The 11,555-nt window shown below is 35.7% G+C and overlaps 1 protein-coding gene and 1 pseudogene across 1 annotated transcript; both read right to left on the reverse strand.

The window, feature by feature from the left end:
- Positions 1-323: 323 nt before the first annotated feature.
- On the reverse strand, positions 324-1,446 carry LOC114757969 (dof zinc finger protein DOF5.7-like). Its single transcript, XM_028946951.1, has one exon. The coding sequence runs from the start codon at positions 1,444-1,446 to the stop codon at positions 553-555; it is 894 nt and encodes a 297-aa protein (XP_028802784.1). The 3' UTR covers positions 324-552.
- Positions 1,447-9,411: 7,965 nt separating this feature from the next.
- LOC114757970 (probable mannitol dehydrogenase) lies at positions 9,412-10,852 on the reverse strand (annotated as a pseudogene).
- Between the last annotated feature and the right edge of the window lie 703 nt (positions 10,853-11,555).

Below are 11,555 nucleotides of genomic sequence, written 5' to 3' on the forward strand. Positions count from 1 at the left end.
TTGCGGGATCATTTCCTAATTTGTGACAAGTTATATTTTATTGCTCTGAATCTTGAAGCAGAATCCAACGGCTGGAGATCTTAGAATCTTTCCCCTAAAATTATATCTTAGCAAACATACAGAATCCGCAGAAAGCAAGCCATTGCTTTTCCCTTTCATGTACTAATGGATTATTATAACCACAAAGGTGAAAGTAGCTGGATTCAACTGAGCAGAAGTATACTAGTTAATGGAGCGGAAAGCTTAGCCATCAATACAAAGAAATGAGATTTAGACTGTTGAATAATCCCTAGTGAAATCGATGAGCATGTGCACGAGATTCATGAAAGAAAAAAGGTTTAAGAATTTTCTGTTATATATATGTTACACATATACCTCTTAATAATCAATTCAAAGCCAACATATATAGAATAACACAGCATACATAGACTATCATCACTACCATATACCTAGAACGGGTTTAGAATTGAGATTTGTGATAATTATCGAACGATTCGGTGGGGAAAAAAAGAAAAGAAAAAGGTGTACTCAGTTCTTCTTCTACCTCATAATCTAGGGCAAAGCACTGTATTGCTGCTGCACATCACCCCAACCTTGAAGACTCCAGTTATTGCTTCCATTATCATTCCCATTACCTCCACCTCCGCTGCTTGTAGTTGGTGTTGGAGTCACTGAAGCATACGAGCTCCCGAAGAACCACTCTGTGGGTGTATCTCTTCTCGAACTTCCGACCACGGGAGAGATCTCTTCAGGCTTCGAAATCTCAAGATTCTGAAACAAAATAGGGTTTGATGATCTCTGATGACTCTGGTTCTCGAGATTAATCGCTGAAACGGGTCGGTTATCTTTTAGACTACTTGCAGTATTATCCCCTCCAAACAGCATCGCTAGTCTCTGCTGCTGCAGTTTCCAGTGAAGGTCTTGGTTTATTGAGCTCAGAGACTCAATCGAAGAAGCAAGGCTGCTCTGAACGTTCAGTGAGCTCATACCTTGGATTACACCACCGTTAAGTGGGTAATTATATCCAATATTGAAAGAACTTGAGGTTCCTTCGAGGTTAAGAGCTGGAGGGTGATCGTTCAGCCTAGGGAAGGGTAAGAAGTTAGCGGCGGTACCACCAAGGTGAAAGTCCAGAGAAGGGGAGAAGCCACCGTCATTTGAGAGTCTTGAGGATGGCGATGATTTCAGTTTCTTGTTCTTCCGGCAACCGCCGCCAATCGGAACGTTACGCAAGGCTCCGCCTTTTGTCCAGTATCTACGACAAGTCTTGCAGAAATGCCTCGGCTGAGTCAGGCTGTAATTATTGTAGTAGCAGAATTTAGTGTTGGGAGAGTCACATCTCGGGCACTTTAGCCCTTGCTCTAACTGCCTCGCCGCCGTCGCAGAGGTGCTTTTCCGGCCGCCTGAGTCCTGGCTCTCGTCTTTCGTCGTCGCCGGAGCTGACATGGTCGGGAAGGAAAATATAGGGTGAAGAAGATAGCAAGTATTGTGAGCTGAGAAAGATTCAGTTTTTCAGTTTCCTTTTGCAGAGGCAAACATCCTTATCTGATCAATTGAATGAGTTCATGCATGGTGATGATGGAAGAGAGAAATGGGAAGGGAGGGCCTTTTGATGATGAGTGCCTGTGATCTTCATCAAAGAGGGTGATTGGAAATTAGTGTACTTTTTCAGATCTAAGGGAATAAAGATAGCAAGCTATATGTAAACAGAAGTGCACACTAGTGATATAGAGAGGCACAGATAGAGAGAGGAGGCTCAGATCTCACTAGAAAAAGGAGAAGTCGATATTATATATACGAGAGAGAGAGAGAGAGGAGGGGGAGAGGGAGGGAGAGATCACAATAAAAGTAAATGATCCAAGGCTGTTATGACAGTAGAGAGAGATTGACCACTATACTACAACTATAAGTCTCTACAAACAAATACTCTTTAAGAGACTGAAACTCCTTTACTGTGGTTGATAATGATGGGAGATATGTTGGAGTTTGGTGAGTGACGATTATAATTAAGCATCGTCATCATCATCTCCTGCAAAGTGAAAATAAATAGATATACACTAACGCAACAATTCTGGCTGGTTAAAAACAAAAAAAATTCTGGCTGACGCAATTTATAAAAGAACTTACTTTTATCAGCTCAGACAACTTTAACAAACTTTTCGTCATTCATTCAGACCTTTTCTTTTTGTCACATACAATTTAACTTAAAACATTAATGGATTTTTCCCGGAAAATATATTGCCGCATTGATTATTGAATTCATTGGAATTACTCATGACCAATAACCGCAGTTAATTAATTTCTGAAGCTCCAGAAGAAATAATATTCTCTTTTCTTGTGGGTCATATATAGTTGTTGGCTGATGATGAAAAAATTAGATTTTGATTGCATGGTAGTACATGGGCTACTGTAACATGTGTATAATTAGGAATAGAATAAAACCTATTAGGGGTATCAGAGCAAGAAATGATGCAAGGACGAGAGAAGAGAGGGGGGGTGATTTCAGAGTACAAAGGCATACTGCTGATCTGTCACGCCCAACAGTTTGTCTATTATATGATATATTATTTCTCTCTTTTTCTTTTTTGTTTTAGGCCATCATGTCATCAGTAAATTTTTTTATATTTGAAACGTCCCTTTTGAACTAAAAGCCTAAGCACCCACTTTACTTTGAACTTTGAAGACCCCAAATGAAGCCTTACACGTGTGGCATCCCCCCAAGATATCCCTCCAATCTGGTTTATTATGTTATTTGATGTGTGTGTGTGTGTATACCTCATCATTAAATAACTTTCGTTTATTGCAATGAATAGTGGTGGTGATATCTCTTTATTGGTCCACCGCTACATTACAGTATGGCCCATACCACTACGTCCCCTTTGCTTCGTCGACCCTTAATTGAAGTAAAAGTTTTAGAGAAGAGTACAAGTCCTTCTAAAGTTTATGCCTCAGCTAAAATGGAAGGTCAGATCTTTTAAACATTTCAAGTTTAAACTCGTATATAGAAGCAGGTTATGACATTCTTAATTAATTGCGCAATCATACAAAAGAATAGGCCAAATCAAGCACTTTCTCCCCCGCCAAACAAACAAAAGAAAAGGAGGGAAAGAAGCCTTTTATTTTTGTTTGTTCTTCATATTCTATATATTTGAATCTGACATAAATGAACGAAGCTATGGCCAAGAGAGAGAGGGAATATGTACAGTAGAGCGGAAAAAGAAATAACTCTTGTAACTGCAAAGATGCCCTAACCATAACAGGACTTTTAACGGTCATGATCAAGCGCTGAGTTGTTTGTCTTGTTCTGGCTTTTCAGTTGATGTATATATGAAATAACCCTTATGGGAACCAGGAGATATAGAATAACGTGTGGAGAAAAAGATAGTTACTGTGAGATCACCATGCATGATCAGCTGCCCAGCTATATACACGCATCAGAAAGAAAGAGATCTGTGAACAGTACTTGAAAAGTCCGCTAAATTTCCTCCTATACCCAGAAGAGAAAAGAAGGCAAAATTCATCAGTGACAGTGGTGAAAGTTTTAATCTTTATTCATTAATTAAGAGTACTCTCATTGATCACTCGAAGATAGGTCGCTTAAAAATTAGTTATCCCAGAAAAAAGAGTGCTCTTCTTAATTTATCTAATATTTTTTTGTTTCCTAACAGACAAATATAGCTAACAAGGTATGTAGGCATGGAACCACCACCGCCAACCGTTTAACTATGAGAAGCTTAAAAGCTTATATATTGTTGGAAAGTTTTCATAAATCTTGGGTGATCGAAAGTGTGTAACATCAATATATATAATACAATACTAAGAAAAAATTGAAAACTTCCCTCCCGCAACCCATGACCGACAAGGGAAGCTTGTTAAATGATAATGAGGAAAAGTGGAAGGGCATAGGTACAAGTAATAAGGTGAAAAGAGACAGGTCCAGGCAAGAGAGGGGGAGAGAGGAAGGAACACGTGAGAGAGGAGAGGTGGCTGGATTCCCGTGAGACCAAACCATGAGAAACAACATTAACCCCAGCCTCATTCATATGCGTTACATAACCCCAAGGTTTCCTCCAACGTTACATCTCACGAGCTATCCTCTCTCTCTCTCTCTCTCTCTCATCCCGTTCCTCTAACCACTTTTATCACCTTCTACTTCTTTTTCAACTTTCCTAGTAATTTATTATATGTGCATTGTACCAGAAGGCAGTTTGTTTAATTTCTTCCTTTTTAATTGCGGTTGCAGATGTCCTCAAGTTTGTCCAATTGCGTTAAAGGATGAAAATACGGTGGCAAGTAACCGATTTTATGATCTGAACAAATTAAAAACCCAAAGGGCGGAGGCTTTATTTCTTGGAAACAGAAATGATTTATCTTCTTTGGAAACTGACGGATCCGGCGGCCTCAAGCCTCGTGGGAGCTAGGAAGGCAAAGGAAAAACAAACTCAAGCAGGTTGAAGTAAAAAGAAAGTTCTTATGAACCGAGAGGCTTGATTCTAAGAAGAGTTTATATCCATTTAAACACAAATTCTCAGGGTTAAGAATGTTTGAACGGAAAAACTGTTCTTGGAATAAGAGCTACTCTATTATTTTGGATTTCGCAGCACTTGAATTTGACCTAATAATAACAATTATAAGATATTTTCTCTAGTCTTAAACATAAAAACTAATTCAATTATATATTTTGGTTTTAAATTAAAACATTAATTCTTTTTATCTCCTATTTATAAATATATTTAAAAACTATTCTTATTGATGGTACAATTTTTAAATTTCGGATTCCAGTTTCCAATGTGGATTATTAAAAGAAGGAGTATTTTTTTAAAAAAAAGTTAATGTTATGAAATTAACTAACAAAGAAGTTAGATTAGAGAAGAGATGTAGACAAGAAAATGAGAGAATAATATTGTATTTCTTCACTTTCTTTATTTTACAATGACATGCCCTATGTATAGGCATAGTCTTACACACAAATTATACTTGTACTTAAATAACATAGTGGACTATAAATCACATAAATATGAGTGGAAGGTGAATTACAAGATTAAAAGCATAGTAAAAGAGTAATTGAGGAATAATGTATAATAGACGTAGTGGGAGTTGATGAAGTTGAGAGGAAGAGGAGATGGATATCTACTCTTGGTAATTTCATAACAGTTAACGCATTTAAACACTTAATGAAAAATAATCAACTTAACTGTTTTTTTTAAATTTATATGAATTAATTAACTGCAGCACTCACATCTAGAAACAAATGAAGTATTTTAGATAAGAAGACGAAAGGATACCGGGAATGGAGCTTCACAATACTCAAATATAATTTGGTAGTACTAGATATTGTATAAAAAAGAAAGAAAATATTTTTTAAGTTTATTTTTTATCTTACAAATATCTAAAATCTATTATATCAAATAATCTACATCCAAACAAGTTCCAAATGAGCAGTAGCTATCTCAATGTGGTTTGTACCAATCCAGTATTGAGGCCTTAACTTGGGATCTCAATTGAAAAATATTTAGTCCCTTTTATTTGATTCAACTGCCGTTATTGGCAGTATTTCTCAAGGTCTTTAGATAGCTTATGGTGTTGATCATTAATTTTAGGTCATTAGCAAAAAAGCTAATTAATTTAACACTTATTGTTCGGTACCTCAAATATGAGTGTTTTTAATACAAAAACACTTGTACTTAAAAAAAGAGAGAGAAGAAAGTTAATTAATGTTTCAACTTTCAAATTCTCAAGCTCAAGTTTATCCGAAGGACAAATTACTTGATATATAACGTGTGTGATTGATTATAAGAGGGTGTCCAGGTAGAAATAAAATCATGGTTTTAAAAATATTTTTACGATATGCGAAGTAAATATATGAAAGAGTTTACCTCTAAAAAGCACTTTTAGCATAACCCAAACACCTCCTAAATTTGAAGGGGGCATATCACACAATTTATATACATCTAGCTGTTCGTGATTAGAAATTAAGAGAAGTATATAAACCAAAACAAGGAATTCAAAATTTTATATGATGAAAAACTTTGAATTACATATTTATTCTATTCCATTTGGCTCTAGTTTGGATATACTAGACATAGCATAAATACGAATCTAAAGTAAGATGACCCGCATGTGAAAGAATAAATTCACTTGACACAGTGATTCGTGCTACAGTTTTTTTCCTTTCGTTTTCCTTTTCCTTTCTATCTGCTGATGTTGATTTTGAATCGTATTGATATATTGAATTGAAAGGAAAAAGAAAGAGAGAGAGGAAAGAGTACATATGCCTCGCAGCTGAATTGACATGTTATGGTTTAGGCAGAAGGAAAAAGAGAGCATGCAATGAGGCATATGTATAAGGCAACAGTGGAAGCAAACCAAACGCAGAGAGAGAAGGAGGAGGACAGAAAGCCCCACTTCCATTCAATTTTTCTCTTTATCACAGTGACGAAAGTACACAAGTATAAACAAGCAGAAAGGAGAGTAGTGTATAAGTATCTTGTCATGTTCATCAAAATCCACCTCTTGGATATTTGTATTCTACACCGGTTATTTACGGTAATCGAAATTTAGAAACCAGAGTGTTAAAAGACAAAATCCAAAGCAATATATATGAGCATACAGTTTCCTAGGCGATGTCCAACAATTAAGGTGCGTCAAATGAACAATCGCTTTCACGTGAGATTGACTGATGCAAAGGCAAAGAGAAAGAGAAAAAAAGAAAAAGCAAAAAAAAAAAAAAGAAAAAAAAAAAGAAAGCAGAATATAGAATCATCAGAAAAGATCTAGATACAGTGAGAGAGAGGGTGTGGGAGACGCTTCACTACTGTTAGTTGAGGAATGTACAAGTGAGAGTGGTACAGTACAGAGAAAGAGAAGAGAAATCAGAGTGGATGGCGATGGATTGGGGGAGGGAGGGAGGGAAGAAGAAGAAGAAGAGCATTGAATGAGAATGGATCAGAATGGGTTGGGCAAAAGAGTACGGATTGATCGATGAGCGTGCTTTCTGAAGTTCTGTCCCCTAGTGCTAGTCTTTCTCTTTCTCTTGCTTAATGCTTTGTCTCTCTCTTTCTCTAAATTATTAACAATCCCGCGGCTACGTATGGCCACCCTCTCCTCCCGTCTCTTCACTCTATTATTATTGTCATCAGAAATCCATCACTTTTCTGCCTTTTGTTCTTTGATTTTCTGATTCTTGGGTTCTGTCAAAAGCTGACTTTTTCTTCTTTTATGTTTCCTCCCATATCAGAGTCATATAATTTGGAATTGTTTTTTTAAAATTCTATTTTGGTCCTTTTTTATTCATTCAGAAAAGATCAATGTCAAAATTTATAACAATTAGGGGGAAATGGCATTTAAAGATCACGATAATAAATCAATTACATTCATGCAAATTATTTATTGAAGTTACAGAGGAGGACCGTTGTTTCAAAAAAGGTGAGAAATAGGTTTGAAAGGGGTGGGAACACTTAACTAATAGTATACAGAATATTAGATTGAGATAAAATCATAATTTTAAAAATAATTTTATAATATATGAAAAAAAATTATTTCAACCTAAGTGAAAACACTAAAAATGTTTCTTGAAAGAAACCAAACAGCCCTTCATATATTTGCAAGCTATACACACACACACGGGGCCACAAAATGATATATATACGGCCGATGTAAATTTATGACAGATAAGTAACGCAGAATTGCTTAGTTTTAAATATTACGATATCGTAATATCGATGTTTAGAATCATAGTACCTCTGTAATAAATCAACTTGGTGAAGGTTTAAATTTACAACTTATCAATCACGTGATTTGTTCAAAATTTTATACTACCTCGTGTTCTTAATATAAGAGTTTATTTGGCTTTTATTTTGAATCTAAATATAAGACTTCAATCCATTTTGTCTTTTATATTTATCTATTTTTTTTAAGATAGTCTTTATAATAATAGTAGTTCTAACAAATATTTGATTAATAAGGATGTTTTAGGAAAGACAACACATATTTATTACAAATAACTAACTTAACTAATTTTCTTAATCTACTCAAATTAGTCAACTAGTTCTTATATTAATGATTAGAGGTAGTATTTTATATAAGAGCTAATATAATCTTTAGTTCCTTAAATTTTCTCTTATTTTAATTTTAGTTTCTCAAATTTCAAATCATATTTTTTGGTCCCTTAATTTTCTTTTTATTTAAAACATTGATTTGTATAATTCAATTAAATCCTTGACATTTTTCCTATTGAAGGACTGAAACCTATGATTTGAAAATCAAATGATCAAAAATTATATTAACCTGTTTATATAAATATAAAAATACTTAATATAAAAAATATTAAAAAATTAGTTCAATATTTTATTACTCATCATAAACAATGAATTTGATTTTCCAACTCGGTAACGCACATCATTTATAGCCCAATGTATTAGGCGGAACTCGTAAAGAAAAACTTGTGACGGGCCAAAATCGGCCTCATGGATACGGGCTGGAATATTTTAGCTTCAGCCCAAATTTATGGCCCGTGGACAAGAGGGTGATGGGTCTTGAGTTTAGTTTTCTCCTTTTGGACTCTTGCATCTTTATCGGCCCAAAATGGAAGCCTCCCCACTCTTGCCAATGCCAATGGGGGTCTGAGTAATAGGCGCCCCATGACATAACAACCAGTTCATGGTAAACCCCTGTTCAAATTCTTATTGTGAGATTTGTCTATATTTAGTACTCAATAATGCGTCAAACAGAATTACTTCTAATAAGAGAATACATGTACTTATAAAAAAAAATCAGTTCATAAGCGTGGATTAGGTTTAGCAAAAAGGACTAGTTTTTCACAACGTGATAAACTAAGATTTGAATCTCTGCAGAAAGAGGTGTTCACATTTAATACCTAATAGTGTCTCGGATATGATTCCTCCTGTGCTTAAAAAAAAATCAGTTCATGGAAGGTGCAAGGAGTTCATGGTTCCAAAAAAAAAAGTGAAAAGATTCATACTCCTAAAAATCATGTCTAGCAGAATTCATTTTGAAATATAGCCTGTTATGTAGGGCCTACTTTAATTTTTTTTCCCTGAAAACACACAATATTTTTCTTTGTTTTTTGTCACAAGAATTATAAATGTAAACGCGTATATAAACATTACAACGAACGAATCTTTATCCAAATTAGTGTCCCCCGGAATATATGAAGTAAAACGAAAAAATTAATCTTAATCCTTTAAATTTTAATCCATTTGTTTAAGATTAAGTTTCAATTTTTAAATAGGTTAAAACTCAATCCTTAACCTTTTTTCGTTTAGTAAATTAATCCTAATCATCCGTAACTCACCTTGAGTCATCCGATGTAGGTTGCAGACGCTGTTAAAAATTGGTGATGTGGCTTCCGAGTAAGCTAGAAAATTACAAAAAGAGAAAAAAGAGCATGATTTAATTAATATAAGGTGCACCCAGCAATACAAGTTTCCCATTAGACTTCACCAGACCAATCAAAGGCCCCAGAGGATGCTGTGCAGAAACTGTGTCAATGATCCCATCCGAAGTCCCCATTGCAGCTTACACACATACATACAAGTGAACATAGAAATCTGATTTTTTTGTGACTACGTTTTGTCCAATATTTCAATACTCCCTCCGATGCCTAGTATATAGTAACTAGTTGTTGGGTTGAATTTAGTCCAAAACATAAGTTCATAATCTATTTTATCTCCTGTATTTATTATTTTTTTTCAAACTAGTTCACCTATATATAATCTAATGTTACAGTATATTTTAGAAAATCATGTGTCATATTTAGTTATAATTGACTAATTTATATAACTTATTTAATGTATCAAAATTAGTTTAGTAGTTTTTATATTAAGTTTGAGAGAGGTATCGTACCTGCATCTGATCTTGCTGGCGGCTGACAACAAAGGAGTCAGCTCCAAGATGTTCAGTGGCTTCCTTCTTTTTGTTAATAGATGTACTAACGACAGTTACCTTAGCCCCAAAGGCTTTGGCGAACTTGACAGCCACATGGCCAAGGCCACCAAGACCAACCACACCCACATGAAGGCCTGGCTTGTCCAGACCAAAGTTCCTCAAGGGGCTATACACTGTGATCCCAGCACAAAACAGAGGAGCCGCAACATCAAGAGGCAAAGCATCTGGGATACGAACCACAAAGTGCTCGCCTGCGACCATAAAATCTGAGTACCCTCCATATGTCATAGTGCCATAAATCCACATACTTTGAACCAGAAGTTAACACTTGCTTTGAGCATTGGTTCTCAAGGTCGTCGGAGCAGCTTTGACATGAACGGCAGGACCCAACCATGAATCCCACACCAACCTTATCTCCAACTTTGAATCTGTCTACCTTGCTTCCCACCTTTGTCACTACTCCTGTAATCTCTTGCCTGAATTAATCCCCCATATATAGTAGTTTAGAATGAAATCAACCTTGACATTCATATATACCACACAATCAGTTATAAATTTCATGAGAGAGAATGAAAATATAGACACGTACCTACCCAGGTGCAAGGGGATAGACGGAAATGCCCCAGTTGTTCTTAAGCAAGGGAGGTCGGTGTGGCACACTCCACAATACATCACTTTGAAGGTCACATCTTTCTCTCCGGTTTCTCTGCAGAAATGAAACGGTTGATCTCAGCGACAAAAATGATGGAACCGACAAAAAACGGTCATTATAATGAAACACGCAAGGATGATGTGTGGGTGTGTCCGTCTCTATATGTGTGTGAGTGTGTGGGTGTGTGTGTGTACACCTTCGAGAGAAGTTGAAAGGAGAGAGAAGCCTAGATGCGTCCCTTGCTGCCCATCCGAAGGCCTTCCTTGGATGCTCAAACCCTGGTTGTAGTACCATTTGAGTCTCTGCTATTTATGCATATATCAGTCAGGCTCGCAAGTTAAAGACAAGAAGGTATACAAAAAGGAAGTGCACACGAATGAGGTACGAGGAATGAGGGAGCTGCTATTTATAAGTGACAAGTGGTTGGCTGTTTTGACGTGCTCCATGACGCACACGACTTGAGACTTCCACTTATTGGAGTGTCGGCCTTGCTTTTTCTTCTGAGGTTTTTTTTTTTTATTGTTGTTTGAATTTTTCCTGTGAAGAAAATGTGCCACCAGTCATCCGTTTCTTGGCAAACCACAAAGATCCAAGTGGAATGATAATTTAAAATAAAATTTGATTACACCATGCGATTTTTTTGGGGTCGGATTAGATTATCCAAAGAAGTCATTATCACCACTGAGTGTGAAACGTTGTTATTTTAAAGAAACTCTACATGTTACAATGATGTTATCTTCATGCAAAATTATTTTAAACAATTATTGGGTAATAAAGCCATGTTGTTTCATGATAGATAATATATGGTTCTGACTTCTTAATTGAAGATTTATATTGCTTTAAAAATTACCAATAATTTATAAATGCCTCTTAACATAACTCCGTTCAGACACAACATAAAAAATAAGTGCCTTTGTTTCCAAGTGTATTAGAGCAAAAGTCAAATTATCATCACTCTGTAAAATTCGTTGTTGTCATGATTGGAGTTTTGGGAGTA

This window comes from Neltuma alba, unplaced genomic scaffold, assembly GCF_004799145.2.
Source record: "Neltuma alba isolate B1F8T4 unplaced genomic scaffold, ASM479914v2 tig00010659_pilon, whole genome shotgun sequence".
NCBI classification, from domain to species: Eukaryota; Viridiplantae; Streptophyta; class Magnoliopsida; order Fabales; family Fabaceae; genus Neltuma; species Neltuma alba.